Raw genomic sequence first — 23,885 nt, forward strand, 5'->3', positions numbered from 1 at the left:
GAGCTGTAACCTTGCTGCTTTTGGCAACATACAATGATTCTTGTAGTTTTTGCCAGGAGCAGAAGGAATCCTTTCCACGGAGCGGAGCTGGCCATGGTGGTGGTTTCTGTTGTTTTCCCTGCTGTTTACAGTGCATCTCCGCAGGCGTCTGATTGCCTGGCAGTGGCCCCTGGCCGTGCCCCCGTTAGCGCCTTTCGGCAGATGGGCAGACAGATCAGCAGTCGCAGGGCTTGGCACGTGCTGCAGTCAGTGGTTCTCTGTGTTTCCCATTTGTTTCCTTTGTCCACTTTGCTGCTTTACAATCAGATTTCTGGCGTGACCATTCGCTTTCTCATACTTACTAACATTAACGTCCTGTTTTTCTTTTTCTGTTGCAGTTATAAACAGCAGAAATTCAATTTATTAAGAGAAGAAAATGAAGGCTATGCTAAATTAATTTCCGAGCTCGGGCAAGATCTGTCTGAGAGTATAACAAGTGACTTAATTCTGGAATACATCAAATCCTTAATCGGTATGGCAGGTTTCGTCACAATGCCCTTTGGATGATGTTTAACTGTTTGTTTGCTTGTAAATTACTGCCTATGTATAATGGCTCAAGCCATCTGTTTCTGTATTTCTTTATTTTAGTAAACAATTATTTCTGTTTTTCGTACTTCTGATATGAGGTTGTCTGATACATAAAAAAGCCTGTATAAATATCAGTCTTTAACCCTTTCACACAATCCCCGTATTAGTACTGCGCATGTCATGTCTCCCTCTTTGATGTGGACTCCGGCGGTGAGCCAACATCTGTCCTGGCACATGTCAGCTGTTTTGAACAGCTGACATGTGCCCGGAACTGCCGCGGGTTGAACCTTTTAAATGCTGCTGTGAAACGCTGACAGCGGCATTTAACATACGCTTCCGGCAATCGCGCCGGAAATCCACCCATCGGTGACCCCTGTCACATGATCACGGGTCACCGATGGGTTGTTATGTCAACCAGAGGTCTCCTGGAGACCTCTATGGTTGTCACTGCCGGGTTGCTATGAGTGCCGCCCGGTGATCGACTCGCTGTGCTTCCTGCACAAAATGTCCCCTTTAGGCCATATTCACACATTCAGTGTTTGTAACCCAGGAGTGGGTGATAAATCCAGAAGTGGTGACGTGTTTCTATTATACTCTTCCTCTGATTGTTCCTCTCCTTATTTTGGCTTACAAATACTGAATGTGTGAACTTGACCTTACGCTGCCACTCTCCATAATGTCCCACCCCACGCTGCTCTTCTCCATATTTCCATATTGTCACATCCCAGACTGCCATTTTCCATAATGTCGCCTCCGTCACAATTTTCCCTCCATTTCACTATAATTTTCCCTCACAGTAACGCCAATTCTTCCCCCTTCCACCCTACTGTAATAGGCAGGATATTTAATCCTTGGCTTCTCCATGGCGTGCCTACCGTTTCCTGCCATGTCCTCACTACCTCTTTGGCGCCACTGACCCAACATTGTGTTGAGGTCAGCGGTGTGATGACATTCACGCCATTGCATGTTAGGGCTGGGACTGAGCGCTGACCTGTCCCTGTCCCGGCACCAAAGTGTGTAAATGTAGTCGCTTCTGAAAGACTCAAACACACTTGAATATAGGAAGATGAGAACCAGCGTCGCCCGGTTCTCCATGGGCCACAAAGCATCCTTTGGAGGGCGATATGTTCTGCAGGCCTGGTCTAAACTGCTGATTCATTCCAAATTCTTCTAGTTTCTCGTCCATGGACTAATAGTGTTGTGTTTTTGTTTTTTTTCTTCTTCTAAGGATGTTTCAACTTGGATCCAAATAGAGTATTGGACATTATATTGGAAGTATATGAGTGCAGACCAGAGCAAGATGATTATTTTGTCCCATTAATTGAATCTTACATGGGTATGTGTGAACCTCAGACGCTCTGCCACATCCTTGGATTTAAATTTAAGTTCTACCAGGTAAAGCACAATTTTCCCTCCACATGGGAGAGGACATTAGCCGATTTTCACTATTTCTCTTCTTCATATGGACCGTTTGTCTTTGCAGGAGCCTAATGGAGAGACACCTACTTCTTTGTACAGAGTTGCTGCTGTTCTTTTACAACAGAATTTAATCGATTTAGAGGACCTCTATGTACATGTAAGTCCACCATGAGAACTTCTCCTGGCTTGTGTCATTACGGTCTCTGAGGGGATTAGAAGTCGGACAATGTCACAAAAATTGGTTATCGTTGACTTTCAGATCTTCTAGTTTGAGCTTCAAACAGTGTAAAATTGCCCTTTGTCAGTGTTTTGGATATTTACTATGTTGTATTTCTTTCCTTCAGCTTCTGCCGTTGGATAGCAGCATTCTGGAAGAACACAAAAGGGAAGTTATGGAAGCAAAACAGATTGTAAGAAAGATGACATTGGTGGTTCTTTCATCTGATAAGTCAGAAGACAAAGAGAAGGAGAAAGAAAAAGATGAAGATAAAACAGAGCAGGTAAACATGAAGGATTTGAAGCTAAAACGTGTTTTGTGACTTAAGTCCTTATCTATTTTGTCCTTTATTGAAAGTTTTAAAGGGGGGTTATCCACCAACAATGTACATTTAATCAATAGATCTTGGAATATTAAGTTCCACAATTGGATGTGTTATAAAAATGTTCCTGCGCTGAGATAATCTTATAAATGTGCCCCTACTGTGTAATGTCTGTGTCTGACCGTACACGGACATGGTTGGTGATACTACAGCTCCTGGGCAAGGGGGAATCAAGAGAGAGAGTATCCAGACAGGACAGCAGGGGATCGCAGCTGGTTCTTTCTGTGAGCTAAAACAGAAATTAAGAAAACAACAATGTGAACCTTGTAGGTCACTGGAATAGCTGATCAACTCCTCAGACCTCCATAGTGGTTTCCAACTTTCCATAATCCAGTTATAATCCGCTTATCTGACATTTCTAAGATTCTGCTGGATTATAGGGCAGAAATATGACGTAGATGGAGATTAGAGGGGGAAGAAATCCCAATAAAATTCTGTAAGCAAAATGAATGCTATAGAAAAGAACAAGAATTAAATAATTACAAGAGAGAGTCCTTGGAGGAGATGCAAAGTCTGTTGGTGACCTAACAGATGAGCCAGTGTTGTAGGACTGATGTGTTCTCCTGTTAGCAGTTATGGGGATACATGCCTGAATGCCCCACTATCGGGAGCTAAGGATGAACCATCCTTCATGGAGTGTAGTACTGTGCTGGGGCCACTATCATCTGTGTAATTGAGCAGTTCCGTCTGGCAGCCGCTGACACAGAGGACAGCTGATCGGCGGGGATGCTGGGTGTCAGGCCCCGACTGAAAAAGTAGTGGACAACCTCTTTTAAGGAAGAGGTGACTGTGTGGACTTCTGCACAGTGTTCCATTACATTCCAATGCTCTATATCAGGGGTGTCAAACTGCATTGCTCGAGGGCTGCAAACAGGTCATGTTTTCAGGATTTCCTTGTACTGCACAGGTGATAATTTAATCACCAACTCATTATTTGTGTAGGTGATTAAATTATCACCTGTGCAGTACAAGGAAATCCTGAAAACATGACCTGTTTGCAGCCCTCGAGGAATGCAGTTTGACACCTCTGCTCTATATGACCAAACGGAGCCTACAAGTTGAAGCCCACACCTTTTTTTTTTTTTTTTCTTCTCTATTTTTAAAGTGGCGCAATACTCTCTTGACAAGGCTTATGACTTCTGCATTGCCCAGTAATGGGTCCTCACATGAAGGTAAATGATGTTCTACTGGAAACTGTGACTAGCAACAAAGAACAATAGGAAGTAGAGGCATGTTCTTCACAGAGAATAACAATTAGAATGTTCGATATAAAGAGAGAAAACCAGGCCGACTCTGAGGTGACTGCAGCACTTGTGCCTCTGACATGGCCTCTGATGATGAGGAGTCAGAACTGAAGGCAAAGCATCAAGGAGGGTCTTGTAGGTCACTGGGACGGTGGTTCCATGATCCAGATACTGTCTGCTCATGTGACATTTTCTAGATTCCACTGCATTCACCTGTTTATGGGAGAGGGTAAAGTTGAGCCACTTTTTTTGTTTAATGATGTAGCACATTTATAACACATACATGATGAGTGTAAAAATAGCTCTGGTTTATCTAGAAGAGAAAGTTGTAGACATTTTGTAGAGAACCTGCACTCGTTTTCCATTACATGGGGAGATCCTTAAAGGGAATCTGATGTTAGGATTTCACTAAGAGATTATTTAATATGTGCATTTAGCCCTGTCAAACACAAGTCCAGCAATTACATGGCCAAGCTGAAGGACCATAGTAGATCTCTGAAGCCTCTGTCACTCCAGCTCTTTTCCCCTCCCAGCGCCGCCTCCTCCTGGGTGACTAACGACGTCTATGCTGTGTGACTTCAGGAAAAGTTAGTCAAGCAGGAGGAAGCACTGCATGCGCCAATCTTCGGCACCCCGATAAGAATGAATGGAGTGGTCATTGTTCATGATCTCTGCTCCATTTTCAGGGCTCTTCTAAGTCCCGCTTCTCTGGACTAGAGGAGGCCACAGTGTTTGGACCCTCAGTGATCAGGAAGTTATCCCCTATCTTATGTGTAAGGGATAACAAGTAAATTGATTATTCAAGAAATCCCTTAAAATTGAGCTGCAAAGTTATGTATGGATTAAAGGGTCATTCCCATATTTAATATCCCCTTATTCCACAGACCCAACATCAGTGAACATTGGAGAATAGTTGACAACTTGCTGATCAGAGTAGGTCTGACGGGACCCCCATTGACTTGACTTAGAAATAATCCGTCTGAATGGAGGTGGGGGCTAGATATGCGCACCACTCCTTTAACTTTCCATGGAACTGCTGGTGACCGATTACTACTTCGCTCTGATATTTCTGACAGTCCCATAGACAATGAAGGGAGCAGAGGTGTGCATGTCTGGCCACCGCTCTTGTCATGGTTAGGACATGGTTAATGTCCTGTTCTCTCAGGTTTAATTTTGCTGGCCTCCCTTTCGATCTCGGAGGGGTATTTATTCTCACTCCACACTAGGATTCCCTGTCAGCTATACTCTCGTTCTTGTCTGTGTGCCTGACCCCTGGAGTATCTGCTCAGTTTGCAATTGTGTTCCTCGCTCTCTGTGCGTTACTCTGCTTTTCGGTTCTTTTGGCTTTCCGACCTCTGGCTTCCCTTCTGACAATCCCGTCTCACCCCTTTGGTACCTCGTGATCTCCTGGCTCTGATCTCCGCTTGTTTGACTATTCTCCTGTGCATCGTCTCCTCTGCACCCCGGCATCTGGCTCTGCCCCCGACCACCTCCCACTCTGTCACATGGTTCAGGTCCTGTTTGAAACCTGGTTAGTAACCCAGCGTTTTGCTCAGCTCTCTTGCTGCTGTGTGCAGCTCTCCCCGCAGCGCTAATACCCGGGAGCCGTGACAGCTCTATTTATATGGCATATGTCAGAGCCCTGATTTCAGGATCAGTGGGGGTCCTACCAATCAGCAAGTTATCGCTTATCCTGTTGAGAGATGATAATCTCTGAAGATGAGAAAAGTCCTTTAATTTGTATTGTTATACAGTTGTTATGCACTTTGTATTCTTTCTAGGTATGACGTGTGCAAATGTACAATTTAACAGCTATTTACACCGTCCAGAGCATGCATTTTTCTTTTATTATATTTTTTTAAGGTAAAATGTGTACATCGTCTTTCCAAGTATTTATGTATTTTTTTTGCAATAGGGCTTCTTGGGCCGCTTAGCTTCTAGTACATCTTCTATGTTCCACAGTCATAGGGAACTGGAGAAAGCGTTGCCAGGGAATCCATCAGTGAGCTCATTCTGACAGCAGAGCCTCTAAGGGGATGAGCACATGATGTGTCTTTCAGACCATCCGCTCTGTAATCCGCCTGTAAAAAAGCACGTAAAAAAAAAAACTAAAAAAAAATGAGCATATGAACTGAAATGTCAAAACGACTTGCTGTTCATTTGTTCCATGTTTTTAACTTTTAACCACTTCATGCTTTAAAAGCCGTAAAGCACCCTGAGCAATCTTAAGGCGGCTTCCAAACTCAATAACTTTATCAAAATGTGTGCATGAAAAAAAAAATTACACTCTGACGAAAGTAACACAAAAAAAAACGAGTGAAAAGACAAGAAAAGTTGTAAAAAGGCTCTGTGTGGACATAACCTTAAGGGCTCCTTTTCACTTGCGAGACATACGGCCTAATCTCGCAGGTTAAAACCAAGCTCTGGCGCCGGCACTTGGGAGCGGAGCGTGCAGCTCCATGTATTGCTGTGCGGCCGCACGCTCCGCTCTGGAGTGCCGGCGCCAGTGCCGGGTTTTCACCTGCGAGACTCGGCCGTATGTTTCGCAAGTGAAAAGGAGCCCTAAGGCTACGTTCACATTTGCGTTGTTGGGCGTTGTGTCGGCGATGCGTCGGCAACGCATGCAAAACGCATTGTTTTGTGACGCATGCGTCCTTTTTTGGCATGATTTTTGGCGCAAAAAAAATGCAACATGCTGCGTCCTCTGCGCCCTGACGCTTGCGCCAAAGAAGACGCATGCGTCACAAAACGCAAGGCAGCGCATGTCCATGCGCCCCTATGTTAAATATAGGGGCGCATGACGCATGCGTCGCTATGTGTCGCCGAACCTGCGCCCGACGCAACGCAAATGTGAACGTAGCTTTAGTCTTCTCTTTATCTTCTGAATTGTCTTCTAAGCTGATTTATGATTTTTGGGAGGTGGTGTTGTCTAACTTTCTTGCGCCTGGATTTTAGCCACTTTTTTGTTGCATTTTTAAAGTGAAAAAAGACACTTTGTCAGAAATTTAATGAACGTGGCTCTGTGTATAGTGTGTCTGTTTTTAGGAAACGTATAAACCGAAAAAGTTAAAGGCACTGTTGCTTGATGCTTATTGGATTAATCATGCGCACATAGAAATCTGTTTGTGATTTTATAATGGCGGCTCTGAACTTGCCGTCATATGAATATGAGCAGTGGTAAAGAGATGCTGCAATTTCAAAACCACGTCCATTTTGCTTCTAATTCACGAGTGTCAACCATTCTTGCGGTTGTCTTCCTAATGGCAACGGTTATATGCAAACTAAACCCCAATTATACACGATCCATTTGCCTGTAGTGTTTTTGCTTGTAGTGTTATTCTTATACTTTTTCCTTAAGTTTTCTTTTAAATTGGATTGTGCAAAATGATTTCATGGTTTGTTTAGTTTAGTGCCGTGAATGTAAATAAAATTGCAGAACGATACTCAAGAGGCAGCACAAATGAGCAGAACCAAAACCCTAATTCATATTTTATTGTTGAAAGCCGCATAATTTGATATGCTCAGCGGTGAAATTATTAACTTTCAAAGACTGTTCATTACTTCTAACATCCCAGCTTATTTATCACTTGTGCTGACATGTTGTTTTCATGCCCTTTTGTACCTTTCAGAAAAGTCGTCTTAAATAGTTTGTAAAAGTTTCTTGTTTGTGTGTTTTTTTTTTTTTTGTTTTTTTTTTGTATCAGCTTTTGATCAAGAGATCTATCTTAACATAATTTATTTAGCCTTTAATCTCTGGCCGATTGGGTAATTTGGGGTGGAGTTTAAGAGTTGTATTCAACAGTGGCTGAGTAATAAATAACTAGGCTCCCGTGCAGTTTTCATAACCAGCAGAGGGAAAGCCCACGGCTGACAACGGACAATACCCCATAAGGTTTCCAGGCTATTAATGCCAGCTCACAGCTGTTTGGTTAGCCTTTCCCATAAAAAATCGTAGGATCCATGTATAAATTCAAACCAGCAAAGGCTAAACAAACAGCTGTGGGTTGATATTAATAGCCTGGGAAGGAATCAAGAGATTTTCACCCCCCCACACACACACACTCTCCATCCAGACAACAAACATCAGCCCTTGGCTGCACCAGAAATGGTGCATTGAAAAGATTCGCCAAATCTTGTGCTTAGCCATGCTCTTTCCACTTGCCCTGTAGTTGTGGCAAGTGGGGTAATATTTATGGGATTGATGTCACCTTTGTACTGTGAGGTAATATCAAGCCCAGAGGTTAGTAATGGAGAAGCATCTAGAAGACACCTATCCATTACTAATCCTATAGTAATATTGTAAATAAACGCACTGCAAGCAAGAATAAAGTCCTTTATTTGAAGTAAAAACAAAATGGCAGTTATAGTCGCCTTGCTCCTATACCATTGAAGCCCTTGTCCCCTGTAAAAAAACAGAAAAATAATAGACCACCATATCGCTCACTTGTCTAACATACTGTCCCACACTGTAATCATATCTCAGCGATAGCTGATTTACAACCTGGATGGTGCCACCATGCGACCATCCAGGCTGAAGAGCAGAAAACCTGGGATCAGCGAGAAATGGACCTCTTCTCCCCAGGTGCCTGCGGCTGAATGCAACTCCCATCGTTCTCATTGTCTCCTGAGACAATCGTGAGCAAGAGACGTCAGCTGCCTTCCGCAGTCATTCGGCGCCAGGCAACAGCACCAACTGTACCGCTTCTTTCTTGGCACCAGTACGTGGCACACATACACACGGATGTAACACACAGACAGTAAACACGAACACACGCACCTTACCCAGATGTCATATATGCACACATGGACCACGGATCTCACAAGCACTGGGTTTCCTGTGTAGGAATCACCAGGATGTGTGAAGGAGGCCTAAGGCATAGAGGAAGCCGACGTCACACATTCCAGGGTCTATACAATGTTCTCAGGCCACTTTCTATGATGGTAAATCCACTTTTTGTGAGGCAGCAAAGAGTTTATTAGAGCTGAGCTTTGTGACCATGTGGTTTCTTGGCTATGTCGCTCTTTCTATAATACATGGCTTTAGTAAGAAATGTCTGGAGTCGCACGCATGAAAATCAGTTGAAACCAAGTGCCTCTTAGGACAGAGTTGGAACGGCGGCTCAATGTCACCATTGATATATTTTTACTACTTGCTCCATTATGTCCTGTACTTGAGGTCCTCTCCACAGTAGGTGGCGAAATGTGCCCTACGTATGGCACGGCATGTGGGACTTTCCTCCAAGTAATCTGGCCCTACACTGTAAAATTGGCTATGTGAGACGCTCATTGTGGGTAAGGGTGTGCTGACTTTGATGTGGGGTCAACTCAGACAAGGAATGAGAGAGCAAAAGCTTCAGTTTCCCAATGTTCTCTTGAGTGGGCATACACGAGGGAAGATCGTCTCTTTTTCTGGATGAAACACGGATGTTTGTAGTTACTTATCTGAACCTGGCCTAAGGCCTTATTCCCATGTTGCAAAAAAAAAAAAAAAAAACACTCCCAGACAAAAAACAAAAAAACTTTTGCTGGTACTGTAGAAAGCAGCTTTTAATATTCATAAAAAAAAAAGTACAGCAAAAAAAAAACGCCATGTGTGAACATGGCCTAAGCCTCCCCATTGCAACATAGAGGAGGAGGGGAACCCGTGCCCCCCAAAGAATGCAGCGTTCTTCAGGGTCCTTAATCACACAGTGAGCTCTGATGACCTCGCATTCATTTTGCTTGAAATCTTAACCACAGCAGATGTTATGCATGAAACCCGCAGCCTTTCCACCATATGGGAACATGGCCTGATGGTTAAAAGTCCTATAAGTGATTTGTGACTGCAGCCTTGCCTGCTCTGCGTGCTCGTGGCTGCTTTACTCATTATGGCCTCATTTATGTTTTCAGACTCCTGACAACCAGAAGCTTGGATTATTGGAAGCTCTGCTGAAGATTGGAGACTGGCAGCATGCTCAGAACATCATGGACGAGATGCCTCCTTTTTATGCCACATCACACAAGCCCATTGCATTAGCCTTGTGCCACCTCGTCCACGTCATGGTGGAGCCCCTGTATCGAAGGTACGGTCACTCGTCCTCTAATTGTGGAGACTGTCGTGGCGGCTATTCCACTGCCATGTAAGGGCCTCATTGTCTTTTCCGTGTTGTTGACATTGCTTATGTGGTGGAATATTGAATGTTTTAGGTATAATAACCAAATGTTACTTCCACCTCATTAATCTGTCCGCTTTTTTGGGATCCATCACTGAGAGAACCCATCAATTTTTAGCTACGTAATTAAGCAATCCAATGTTGTTTAGACCATTTAACAATGACGATATTCTTTTCATTTAATAAAAAAAAATACATCCAAATTCTTCTGTCCCCCCCCCACCCCCCCCCACTCCCGACATTGCCTATTGGGGGAGATGTTGCTGGACCCAATATGCATTAGATGGTCAACAAACCCTGCCGTAATCTGCAGGCTGAATGAAGGCCAGACATGGTCGCTAGTGAAGATTTCCCTACATTCACCTGTTTGCATACATGTGGTGACATGAGTGACCCTGCTCAGTGCAAGTGACCTGTTCCAGAAGAAAGACGGGGAGGAGAGTGCACGTGTCTGCACACACTGCATCATTCAGACCGTGCTCTCTTCTAGTCAAGTAAGAGGTGTCTCAAGGCTTCCTTCCAGTGGTTTCAGTATGACAGAAAATACCCAAAAGTGACACCATACAAAAACTACACCCCTCAAGGTGCGCAAAACCACATTCAAGATGTTTATTAACCCGAGAACTAAAGCAATGTGGAAGGGAAAAAATTAACATTTAACTTTTTTCACAAAAAAATTACTTTAGACCCAAACTTTTTTTATTTTCACAAGGGTATCAGGATAAAATGGACTACAAAATTTGTTGTGCAATTTCTCCTAAGTACACTTATACCCAGTATGAGGGGGAAAGCTACTGTTTGGGCGCATGCCAGAGCTCAGAAGTGACGGAGCACTGTTTGACTTTTTGAATGCAAAATTGGCTGGAATCGGTGGAAGCGACATGTCAAGTTTGGAGACCCCCTGATGTACCTAAATAGTGGAAACCCCCCCAATTCTAACTCTAACACAATCCTAACTCCAACCCTAACCACAACCATAACCCCAACCCTAACAGCGATCACAAAACTGGGGACGGTAAAAACCAACACAAATTATGTTCTCCTGGGGTAGCCAAGACCCCGGAGATTTTCAGACACTGGGGGGCGCTATACACTTCTCAGCGCCGTTAAAAAGTGGTGCTGAGGAATTAGGTCATTGTTAAAAGGCGTATCGGCGGTCGTTAAGGTGTTAATTTTATGATCGGATGCCTGTCACTCCGCTTGCTGCTTCACTGACTGCTCCTATGCTTGAAACCACACAGCATAGAGGTTGCCTGTCATCCAGGAAGAGGTGGGACATTATGATGAGCCCCGCAGTCCCCCACACAGTGGGATAGGCCCCCCACATTAGTATCATGTCCCCTCTGTCCCTCACACAGTATGACAACCCCCCCACTAGTGTTATCTCCTCACAGTCTATTAAAGCGTATGATGCATGCGCCCCCAAATATGACAGCTCATCGCACAGTTTGGTGGCCACCCCAACATGTGCAAGTATGATGACTTAACAGCATGTTGGAAAGTATTTTGGCTCTTTGCACAGTATGATGACCCCCACACAATTAAGATGTCCCCGCAGCCTCTCCCATGGTATCATAGCCCATTGCAATCCCGTTATACTAATACTGAGTGATAATTAAAAAATATAACTGCTCTGCTCAACCCATCCCCTCCGATGCAGTGTTCCACTCTGTACACTGTGTGAACTAAATTTCCGCAAAGCCGGCGCAGTCTGGTAATGTCAGGTCACTGAGCAGAGACTCTTGCACAGGCTGATCGATGGAGCAGTGAGCTATCAGCTTCCTGTTCTGTAATTGTATTCACTGGTACCTACACCCGAGGATACAGATAGCTTTTTTTTTTTTCTTTTTTTTTTATTGAGATGCAGAGCAGGGGGCAGCCGCGTGGTGGAGGACACAACTCTATATATCATTTTTGTACTCATATCTTTCTGCACAATTTCCATACCAATGAAGTATCAGTCACAGTTTGCAATAGTTTCAGTTGCAAACCTTAAATGTATATTTTTAGATGATTTCATATTTCATGCATCTTTTACATTGTCTCCTAGAGTGGGAGTGCCCAAAGGTGCCAAGGGGTCTCGTGTTTTCTCTTTGAGCAACAAGAAGGCCCCCAAACCAATGGAATGCTTTGACGACCTAAGAAGAGATGTTTTCAGCATGCTCTGTTTCCTTGGACCACACTTATCACATGATCCCATTTTGCTGGCAAAAATTGTCAGACTCGGCAAAGCCTTCATGAAAGAGGTTTGTGTTTTGACTTTAATTTTTATGGTTTCTATGATTAATGGCTTCACTTTTCCTTCATGTTAGTTTGGAGAATCTCCCAAGTGTTCATGATTATAGATGAAACCTTTTGTAATCATTTTGTAAAATGTAAAAATCTGCAGAATATGTCAGTATTACCTATTGTATAGTCAACGTGTGGGGAGTGAGAACTGACAGCACTTAGAGATGAGATTAGGAAGTGTTTGTAATGATGCATGACTCAGCTCTGCTGTATATGTACAGAGTAACTGCAGAGATCCGTGTGGAGGGTGTGGTGTTTTCTCTCCTGCATGACACTGGATGCTTGTGATTGGTCAACCTCATGCAGGGGAGGAAGTACACGCCCCCAGAGACAAATCTGTCGTAATGCACAGTTGCACTAGAACATAATTTATGACCTAAACTTTACAAGCTAACATCTCCTGAATTGAGAAGAGAAACTACAAAATAAAAACTGCATTTTGTGCAGTACTGCAGCCATTCGTTCTGAATTTGGCCAGTTTAACATAGACATACCGGAGAAAGGTCCTATTTACATACACACGCGCAGAGTAGTTCTATATGCAGTGACCCTTGTCAGCATTTTCTTTCCCCAAACAAAATATATATACGGTATATATATTTTATATTTATATTTCTGGAGATGTGTATATAAACCGTACAATGGAAAGGTGGCACCGTTGCTGTGAAAATTGGGAAGCGTAATTTGGTTGCACTGCACTTTTTTGCTTTGCACAAGTTTTGATACATTATCCCCTATGAATAGGGTTTAGACTCTGTGTACATAAAAATGTCCAAAAAAAGTGGTACACACATGCTAGCCACCAAAAAAAGTGGGAAATTACTGATCAAATCTTTGTTTATTTCTCAGGTTAGCTCCCATTGTAAATTAGCTTTATAAAGTAGGACCTTCTTGTAGTGCAGACATCTCTAAAGCGATTCCCCATAATACTGGATATTTGTAGATTGGACCTGTTTGACCTCTGTGCAATTAATAATTAAGGCATTTCACTTAGGAAAGCATAAGCTTAATTTTTTATTTTTTTTTTTATTTCTCCACAGTATCAGTCTGATTCTAGTAAAAATGAAGATAAGGAGAAAATGGTAAGCGTGTTTTTCAGATTAGGTTTTTGTAACCAGGCAATGCCTGCGAAAACGGCAAGAATGAAATGTTTTAATTCTAACATGCAAAGGTTTACCACGCTATATATTATTCCATGGGACACACGTGACAAATGCTGTCATTTTGGGAAGAAGATTCTCATAATGTGCTAGGATCTACGAGGGGGCTGGGTAAAGTGCTATCAGAAGGTGACCAGCCTCCACCTCTGGCGATGGACGGAGTGATCCTCCCGTCACTCGATAAGATGGTCAGACCCACTGAATGTACTCCTACCAATTTCCTCGTTCTGACGTTCTGTCATTGCTGCTTTTAATCTTTCCAATCTTTCTTCATTTACAATAGGAAGTCCTGTTTAGCTGCTTTCTAAGCATCACAGATCAAGTTTTATTTCCATCATTAACATTAATGGACGGTAATGCCTGCATGTCTGAGGAGCTCTGGGGCATGATCAAAACCTTTCCATACCAATACAGGTAAGACACGGTGTGCTGGGTGTTGGAAGGGACACATTGGCTTGCTCAGTTTTGAAGTGTATTAGAAATCCTGCTTTTTCATAAATGGCTTTTCTTTAGAGTTGTTCTTTCTCTACCAGGAGATGCCAGTCCGAATAACATGGACAGGGGTGCAATGATGTTGGTGCTCTGCAATGTGCCAAGACTGTGCACTACAGATTAGTACCCTGTATTCCTCTGCTGCAGCCCCTATATAAAGAATGACCTTTATCTGTGCATCTTACCTCGCCAACCTTTTAGACTGTAGATAAATGGTCCCCAGTGTATAGGGCCCACCGAGTGGAACACTTTCTTCCTGCCTTTCCACATACTTCAGAGTCCGATTGTTGCCAACTGGTGCAAATGAAGTGTCAGGTACAGCGCTTAATGATAGTGACCGTATATTCCTATATACAGTGGCTTGCAAAAGTGTTTGCCCCTTTTGGCTTTTTACCTATTTTGTTATATATTAACGTGTCTTACGTATATGTTAATATGATTTGTGTGTGATGTATCAGCACTAAATACTCTAAGTTGGTGACGTCAGAAAAATATAGGCATAAATTACATTTATGGGATCAAATAACTAAAAATTGGCATATGCATATATATTCAGCCTTTTTGCTATGAAGCCCCTAAAAACTTCTGGTGCAAGTTGTTGCCTTCATAAGTCACAAGCTTATTGACAGGATGTTCCTCCCCCTGTGTGCAATCTAAGGGTCCACGCGTCTATCAGTATATACACTTTACCTTTTCTGAAAGGTCACAGAGTTCTGCAACACCATTATGCAAGAGGGAAATACCACTATGAAGACCAAGAGATCTCCAAACAAGTCAGGGATAAAGTTGTTGATAAGCTTAAGTCAGGGTTGGGTTATTAAAAATAAATAAAAATCCCAACCTCTGATGATCCCTACCCCCGAGCACCAACAAATCCATTATCATCAAATGGAAAGAACATGATACCACAACAAACCTGCTTAGAGAGGGCCACCCACCAAACGTCTCAACCCAGGTAAGGAGGACATTAACCACAGAGCTGCAAAGTTCCCAAGCAGAGACTGGAGTATCTGTCCCTAACCACAATAATAGAGGTGGCCTTTATGGAAGAGTGGGCAGAAAAAAAAAGCTTTTACTTACACAAATTCTAAGGTTCGTTTTCTCTATCGCCTTTCATTGGGGGACACAGGAACCATGGGGTGTATGCTGCTGCCACTAGGAGGCTGACACTATGCAAATAAAAAAGTTAGCTCCTCCTCTGCAGTATACACCCTACCGACAGGAAGTAGGATATTCAGTTTAGCTTGGTGTCAGTAGGAGGTGGACACGGGTCTTTCATTAGACCCTTATCTACCTCAATGTGCGTCGTTTCTTTTCAGGTTTTTCCGGAGGGATACAGGGTGAACAGTCACACCTGTAGTCCCACTATGCGGACTATGAGTACGGCGTGTACTGCCACCCCGTATCCTCATAGATCCCTCTCCAGGACCAAGATCCTAGCACACAAGCGTGCTCAGAAGTCCGGTCCTGGCTCCGTCCCCCACCCACTCGCCCACCAGAGCCTGTCGGTCGGAGGAGACGAGGACGTCCAGCTCCACGGACGTCTAAAACCTTCCAGGTTAGTACCGGCGTGGGATGTTTAGGTGAGTATTTTCCCTCCCCACCCTGTGGCTTCCCTGGATCCTAAAAAGGGGATTCCAATTTGGGGAGTTTTCTGGTGCGGGTCGCATCTCTTTTCGGCCGCGCCACTTCCGTGGATGCGGCCTCCCTGTCCCCTGTTCCGGCGCGGCTGCCTTTGCGGACCGCCGCGCCGCTTCTTGTCCGGGCGCGCTGTCTGCGTGGCCTTGCTCAGGGGGGACATTTCCGCCTCGGGTCCTGTGGGCTTCCCAGCCCCGGCTTCAGCGCGGCCCTCGGTGGCTCCCCTGCTCCGGCCGCTGTGTGCGGCCGTTCATTTCCTTTCAGCGCGGCGGCTTTGCCGGCCGCCGCATCGCTTCGGCCCTCTGTGGCTTCCCTGCTCCGGCCGCTGTATGCGGCCGTTCGTTTCTTTTCGGCGGCTTTGCCGGCCGCCGCGTCGCTGGTCGGGCCCCCTGCAGCTGCGTCCCTCTGGCCGCTTGCAGCGCCGTGCGTCCTCCCTCGGCGTGGCGGCTTGCCGGACCGCCGCGCCGCTTTGAACCTGCGGCTGCGCTGCACCCGCCGCTGTGGGCGGCCGCTCGCCTGTCGCCTTCTGCGGCGCGCTGTTTGCCACTTCGGCCCTTCCATGCCGGTCACCGATCGCTAATTTAGGCCCCGGCTTCTGCCTGGGCCTACTTCCGGTGCTGGACTCCGCCCCCTTTCTTCTCTCATCGGGCGGGCTTTTCTCCCGCCCGACATTTTCACTGCGGCCCGCCTTCTCTCCGCCCACCGGCGCCATCTTGGGACTCCTTTACATGCACCTCAATCTCAGGAGCCCATACCGCGGTCGCATCCGCAGATCGAGTCCAATTTGCGGCAGGAGCCCACATCACCCTCCTGCCTAAAAGACGACTTCTTACCGGAGGCCCATCCTATCAAGCCGAACAGCGTCCTCCGGATCCCGTTTTTCGTCTACCGTGAGTAGCTCTGCTCTGCAGATTGACACTCCCCTCTGCCCCCACCCCCCTGCCCCCTAACCACTCGGGCAAAAAGGGGGCCATTCTCGTCTTCCTACTCCTGCAGCAACCCGATTGTGCCTACCGCCCAGGATCCCCCGGCCAATCCGTCCGAGAGTGATACCCCCATCCCAGGCTGGGCCTCCTCTCTGTTTCAATCGGTGGCCAATCTAACACGGGTGTCTCAACCCTGGTGTCCGTGCTGGATCGGTTGCCCCTGCAGACCCCCGCAGTAGCCACCGGGTCGCTGGAAGCTCCGTCCGAGCCCTCCAAGGCTAGCTGCAAAAGGTCCAGACAGGAATGCCAGTCTGAGTCTTCTTCTCGCTCCATCTCAACACTCGGTCCTCCTCTTCAGTCGGCGTCCTCCCGATCCTCCTTCCCTGAGTCAGGCGAGGCTTTCTATGATACGCCTTCGAAGGATAATTTGGGGCCGGTTTCGAACCAAATCGCTAACATGAGGGATATGGTTCAAAGCCTCATTGGAGCGACCAATCAGACCTGTGGCATCAAAGATTCCTCTACGAAACCCGCAGATCAGGCGGTTTCGTTTAGACGGTCTAATCTACCTCCCAAGGTATTTGCTCCTCATCCTGAATTCGAGGAGCTTCTGGCCAGAGAAAGAGCAAATTCGACCAGACGTTCTCAAAGAGACAAGCGTCTTGGAGTCCCAGATCTCTTTCCTCCGGATCTCATTGCCAACCGGAATGAGAGGCGTTAGAGAACGACCTCTCCCCCTGTGGATCCGTCGGCTGCTAGACCTGCCACCAACACAGTCCTTACGCTGTCCGGTGGGCGGCTCTGAAAGATTCCATCGATAGGACCATGGAATCCTTCGTGAAGTCGGCTTTCTAAACTGCCGAATCATCCCAATGCCCAGCCTTGGCTTCTATTTGGGTTTCGAAGTCTGTATCCGAGGGGCTAAACAACTCCGTTAAGGCATTCAAGCTGGAGCTCCATCAGGCCGGCTGGCAGAACTTGCCACCCAGATTACTCACGCCGGGGAATATTTTGTTCCCTGGACGTCGCGTCTTCTGCCGCACAGGCACCCAGTAATGTTGTTGCCAGCTGTCGCACTGTTTGGCTCAAGAGTCATCAAAGAAGTCCCTTACGAGCCTGCCTTTTCAAGGTTCACGTCCTTTCGGTTCCAAGCTGGACCAAATTTATTAAGGACGCCACTGGCGGCACCAGTTCCCTTCTCCAGACCTCGCCTACTTTCCCTTTAGGCGGCTACTTCGGTCTTTTTGACTTTTTTCGTAGTTTTGCGGCATCAGATTCCTCTTCGCAGAGGCCACAGGCACGTTAAGAGAAGAAGGTATTCTTCGACTCACTCTTTTCTGGCGTGCCCGCTACTCTTAAGGTGGATTCTCCAGGTCCAGGACTGGAGGTTCCACCTAGGCATGACCCACGACCAGACCCCAGCCCGTTTCTCAGGCTGGGCAACCGTCTCCTGTTCCTCAGGGACGTCTGGGTCTCCTCAGTAGAGGGCGCATGGGCCAGGGCACTTGTATCCTCTAGATACAAATTCTTCATTTCACGGTCCTGGGATCGTTTTCTTCAAATCCCAACCTCCAAGAGACCCCGCTCTAGTCCCGGGTTTTCTGTACGGCCATTGTTTCCCTCCTTAAATCTGGGGTAAACGTTCCCGTCCCAGAACAGGAACGGTTCACAGGCTTCTCTTCGAATCTTTCTGTACTGACACAGGACAACAAGGTTCGTCCCAGTCCGGATCACCATTTGCTGAACAGGAAGTTTCGTCGGAGACACTTCAGGATGATATTCCCTCGTTCAGTAATCACTTTCATGGAGGCTCAGGAATTTCGGTTTCAGGCTCCCGAAAGTCTATCCATCTTTCCCGACATTCTAACCGTTGCGGGTGGCTCGTCAACAGGAAAAAGTTCCGTCTTGTTCAGCGCCTCGTATCTCCGGGCATGTTCTTCGACACTTGTCGGACCAGAGTCTTCCTTCCCGAGGACAGGATATCCCTCCTTTGTCAGGAAGTTCGCTTGCTCCAGGGTTCTCGGCTCCCCTCCTTTCCGATGGGCCTTAAAGACCCTAAGGAGGTTTGGTTGCAACATCGGAAGCAATTTTCCCTTCGCCCGTTTCTTTCAAGACTTCTTCAGCAGGCTATTTTATCGCAGGGGACAGGTCTGTCTTCTCCCTGCATCGTCCGATCCGGCTTTCTCCCAGGTCAAATGGTTCCTCGACTTGTGGCCGAGGTCACTTCTCTTATCCCAGAGTAGATCCTTCACAGCATATCCTTCCTTCCAGTTCCCTGGCAGGTGGCGACGACGGACGCCTGTCCGCTCGCGGAGGCGCGGGGCTTTGTCTCCTGTTCTTTCAGGGTGGTTGGTCGGCGCAGGAACCCTCTGCCGATCAATGTCCTCGAGTTCCGGATCATCTTTCTGTCTTTCCTTCACTGGGTAAGGATTCTCAGCAGCCTGCCAATTCGAATCCAGACAGACAATGACACAGCTGTGGCATATGTCTACCACCAGCGGTGGACTCGGCGTCCGCTGGCCTCGGCCGAGATTCCAGGATCCTCCTTTGGACAGAGGCAACAGTCCTGGTGAGCTCCGCAGTGCATGTCCCCGGCGTGGACATTTAGGCCGCCGACTTCCTCGGCCGCGAGGGCCTCGCGGCAGGGGAATGGTACTTCAGGAGGTTTCCTATCGGATTACTTTTCTATGGGGGACTCCAGAGGTGGTCCTCATGGCGTCCCGATTGAACAGGAGGTCCCTCGGGTCGGCTCAGGGTCCCGTGTTTCTCTCACAGTGGGGTTGACGCTCTGGCCATTCCTCGGTCGCAGTTCGGGCTCCCCTATTGGTTTCCATGCCTTCCCTTGCTTTCCAAGCTGTCGAAAAAGGATCAAGGCTGGATGGGTGCCGGTCATTCTGATCGTCCCGGATTGGCCCAGGAGGTCCTAGATTGCAGACATCGTCAATCCTCTCGCGGACACCCCTGGTGTCTTCCAGGCGGACCCGATCTGCTGTCTCAGGGTTCGATTTTTCACCCGAATTATCGGTCGCCCAGTTTAACGGCGTGGCTGTGAACTCCACAGTTCTAAGAGCGTCCGGCCTTTCGGCCCAGATGGGTCACTCTATAGTCCAGGCTGGGATGCCTTCGTCTTCTTTCAGGATCTACTATCGCACCTGGTAGGCTTACTTTCGTTGTTGCGAGTCCAACCGCTTTTCAGCTATGTCCTTTTTCCCTGCCTTCCATTTGGTTTTCCTTCAGGCAGGACGGGATTCGGGCTTCGCTCTGTTCCCTATAGGGCCAGGTTCCTACGCTCTTCTTCCCTTTAAGAAGACGTTATCTTCTCAGCCACAGGTTAAGACCTCCCTTCAATGAGTGGCCCACGCTGTCCCTCCCGTACAGGGCCTCTGGATTCATGGGATTTAAAGGTTGGGTTGGTGGTGCTTAGGGGTTCCCCCTTTTGAGCCTCTCAGGGAGTTTTTCCCTGTCAGTTCTATCTCGGAAGGTGGTTTTTCTCAGGTCCATCTCTTCGATCCGCCGCATTTTTGAGTTGGCGGCCATTTCTTGCCGACCTCCTTTCTTGATTTTAATCCAGGACAAGGTGGTCGCAGACCTCTGCCTTCCTTCCTTTCTCGAGGTGGTTTTCATCTTTCCACCTCAACGAGGACATCGTTATACCTTTCCTTTTGTCCAGCTCCGACTCTGGAGTGATCGTTGAACAGGCTGGGTCTCGTCAGGGCAGTGAGGATCTCCCTGGCTAGCACAGCCGCTTTCCGAAAGATGGATTCTCTTTTCGCCATCCCTGATGGCGTGCGTAGAGGCCTGCCGGCTTCCAAGGCGACTATTGCTCGCTCTATCAGAATGGCAATTTTGGAAGCTTCCGGGTCAAGAACAAGAGTGCCTCCTGAGATAAGGCTCACTCTACCCGGGCAATCGGCGCTTCCAGTGCGGTATGCCACGGGGTTATCGCTGATGGCTTTGCAAGCGGCAACCTGATCTTCCATCCTCACGTTTCGCCGAACTACGGCGGACTCCAGCTTGGGCAGAAGGATCCTGCAGGCAGCAGTGGTGAGTCCTCGGACCTGATGGAAGTCTGTTTTCCCCACCCCAGGGACTGCTTTGGGACGTCCCATGGTTCCTGTGTCCCCCAATGAAAGGCGATAGAGAAAACAGGATTTTTGGTTGCTTACCGTAAAATCTGTTTCTCGGAGCCTTCATTGGGGGACACAGCTCCCTCCCAAGTTGAACAGCTCTGTTTACTATTTACGTTTGTGTTCTTTGAATACTCTTTGAGTGTTTGAAACTGTTAATCTGTGGAGCGCCGTGGAATTTGTCGGCGCTATATATAAATAAAGTTTATTATTATTATATTATTATTATAGTTCTCTTTTACACGTTGCTTCTCCTACTGCTTTCTCACTAACTGAATATCCTACTTCCTGTCGGTAGGGTGTATACTGCAGAGGAGGAGCTAACTTTTTTATTTGCATAGTGTCAGCCTCCTAGTGGCAGCAGCATACACCCCATGGTTCCTGTGTCCCCCAATGAAGGCTCCGAGAAACAGATTTTACGGTAAGCAACCAAAAATCCTGTTTTTGAATTTACCAAAAGACTTGAGAGAGACTCCTCAAACGTATGGAGGAAGGTGCTTTTGTCAGATGAGACTAAAATTGAACTTTTTGGCCACCAAGGTAAATACTATGGCACCAAACCAATACAGCTCATCAATCCAAGAACACCATCCTCACAGTGAAACATAGTGGTGGCAGCATCATGTTCTGGGGATGTTTTTCTTGGCAGCAAGGACAAAGAAAATAGTTGAGGAAGATGGATGGTGCGAATTACAGGGATATTATTGAGCAAAGTCTGTTTGTCAGTGATTTGAGACTAGGAAGGAGATTCACCTTCCAACATGACAGTGACCTAAAGCAACATTTGAGTGGTTTAAGGGGAAATATGTAAATGTTTTGGAGGGGCCTAGTCAAAGCCCAGACCTTAATCCAACTGGGAATCTGTGGTCAGACTTGAAGATTGCTGTTCACCAGAGGAAACCATCTAACTTGAAGTAGCTGCAGCAGTTTTGCTCTGAGGAATGGGCACAAATTCCAGTGACAAGATGTGGAAAGCTCATAGAGACTTATCCACAGCAACTTGCAGCTATAATTTCCTCAAAAGGAGGCAGTACAAAGTACTGACTTTGGGGGATGAATAGTCATGCACATGGAAGTTTTCAAGTATTTTGCTCTATTTGTTCTTTTCACAGTAAAAAGAAAACCGAATGTTCACAGCTGTAGGCATGTTCTTAACATGAACTGATGCAAACCCTCAGAAAACAAACAAAAAAAAGTGAAATTCCATCTGGTGAGGTAGAAAAAACACAAAAAATGTCAGAGGTGTGGGGGATAGTTATAAATACTTCTTCATACCAATGCTTGCCACATGTGCATATGCCCCCTTTCTTACAGTGTCTGTCACATGCATGCACCCCCCACCCGCACACTTCTTTAGTGCCTTACACCCCAACCATCTTTGCCATACCCTGGCACCCCAACCCAGCCTGTCCAGCATAATATAGTACCTTTTTTGAGGTCCGCTGGTGTTAAAAAAAAAAAAAAAAAAGTCTCTCCTGTTATTCCCCACTCCTTATTTTCTATCATAAATGAGGCATATAAGTCTATTATCACCAGTTTTCTCCTTGTATTTTATTTCCAGATATCGTCTTTATGGACAGTGGAAAAATGAAACCTACACTAATCATCCGTTGCTTGTAAAAGTTAAAGCACAAACAATTGATAGAGCCAAATACATAATGAAGTAAGTATTACAGTGCTATATTGACTTGGCGCAATGAGAGATTTTACCATTTAACATTCTGCTCCTTTCTATTAACTTACCTTACCTGTGCTGCCCTGATGCTCAAAGATTATCAGTTTAACTTTTGTGCTGAAATCAACATGTAAGAGCGCTACCGCTATTTGCCGGTTGGTTACTTGAAGCCATTTGGGCCATGCTGGAAGACTCTGTTTTTACGACTCATTCACCAGGCTTATGATGTCACCAGATGCTGAGCCGTAATCGGGTGTTTGCACTGTTCAGAAGGAAAGAAGTCCTGCATTATGTGACCAAGCATGGTGCACCAGTGAAGCCAGGAAAGGTGCATTGGAGGCGGCTGAATCGGTGAAACCAGGAAAAGTGCATTGGAGCCGGCTGCGGTAAAGCCAGTAAAGGTGCTTTGGGGACGGCTCTGTTGATGAAGCCAGTAAGGGTGCATTGGAGGCGGCTGCAATGATGAAGCCAGGACAGGGGCATTGGAGGCGGCTGCATCGGTGAAGCCAGGACAAGGGCATTGGAGGTGGCTGCAATGATGAAGCCAGGTCAGGGGCATTGGAGGCGGCTGCAATGATGAAGCCAGGTCAGGGGCATTGGAGGCGGCTGCATCGGTGAAGCCAGGACAGGGGCATTGGAGGCGGCTGCAATGATGAAGCCAGGTCAGGGGCATTGGAGGCGGCTGCATCGGTGAAGCCAGGACAGGGGCATTGGAGGCGGCTGCAATGATGAAGCCAGGTCAGGGGCATTGGAGGCGGCTGCATCAGTGAAGCCAGGACAGGGGCATTGGAGGCGGCTGCAACGGTGAAGCCAGGACAGGGGCATTGGAGGCGGCTGCAATGATGAGGCCAGGACAAGGGCATTGGAGGTGGCTGCAATGATGAAGCCAGGTCAGGGGCATTGGAGGCGGCTGCATCGATGAAGCCAAGAAAAGTGTATTGGAGCAAGGTGCATCGGTGAAGCAAGGACAGGGGAATTGGAGTAAGGTGCATCGGTGAAGCCAGGAAGTGCTTTTGAGCCAGCTGTGTCAGTGAAGCCAGTAAAGGTGCATTGGAGCCGGCTGCATCGGTGAAGCCAGGACTGGGGCATTGGAGCCACCTTCATCGGTGAAGCCAGGACTGGGGCATTGGAGCCACCTTCATCGGTGAAGCCAGGACTGGAGCATTGGAGCTGGCTGCATCGGTAAAGCCAGGACAGGGGAATTGGAGCAAGGTGCATCGTTGAAGCCAGGAAACGTGCATTGGAGCTGGCTGCACTGGTGAAGCCAGGACTGGGGCATTGGAGCCTCCTGCATCGGTGAAGTCAGGACAGGTGCACCTGGCTTGGAGGGTACCACTGAATAGCACATGCACAGGGTTTCAGTTCAGCTAGATGTGCCATCAGAAGCCCTGCTGGTGGATAGGAGTGTGATAAAAGCAGAGACATGTAGTGACTGACGTCTCAGCCCTCCAGCACTGACCACATGGCCTCAGGGAACTGTTTTCCATATAGTGTGTGCCGTTTTCTACTTTGGTTTTCAGTATAATAATAAAATTGCCAATTTGAAAAGGTTGTCCTGTCACAAACGTAATCTGTCCCTTGGCTTGCTGATTTATAA

At 46.8% G+C, this 23,885-nt stretch overlaps 1 protein-coding gene across 1 annotated transcript in view; it reads left to right on the forward strand.

Annotated features, from left to right (window-relative positions):
- THOC2 (THO complex subunit 2) overlaps window positions 1–23,885 on the forward strand; it is a 166,844-nt gene that overhangs the window by 37,351 nt on the left and 105,608 nt on the right. Inside the window, exons 7-15 of the mRNA XM_069747183.1 lie at window positions 378–511; window positions 1,796–1,962; window positions 2,051–2,143; window positions 2,331–2,486; window positions 9,719–9,891; window positions 12,032–12,227; window positions 13,311–13,352; window positions 13,714–13,844; window positions 22,175–22,276. Coding sequence (XP_069603284.1) covers window positions 378–511; window positions 1,796–1,962; window positions 2,051–2,143; window positions 2,331–2,486; window positions 9,719–9,891; window positions 12,032–12,227; window positions 13,311–13,352; window positions 13,714–13,844; window positions 22,175–22,276 — 1,194 coding nt within the window. The remainder of the gene's footprint in view (window positions 1–377; window positions 512–1,795; window positions 1,963–2,050; window positions 2,144–2,330; window positions 2,487–9,718; window positions 9,892–12,031; window positions 12,228–13,310; window positions 13,353–13,713; window positions 13,845–22,174; window positions 22,277–23,885) is intronic.

This window comes from Ranitomeya imitator, chromosome 2 (genome assembly GCF_032444005.1).
Source record: "Ranitomeya imitator isolate aRanImi1 chromosome 2, aRanImi1.pri, whole genome shotgun sequence".
NCBI classification, from domain to species: domain Eukaryota; kingdom Metazoa; phylum Chordata; class Amphibia; order Anura; family Dendrobatidae; genus Ranitomeya; species Ranitomeya imitator.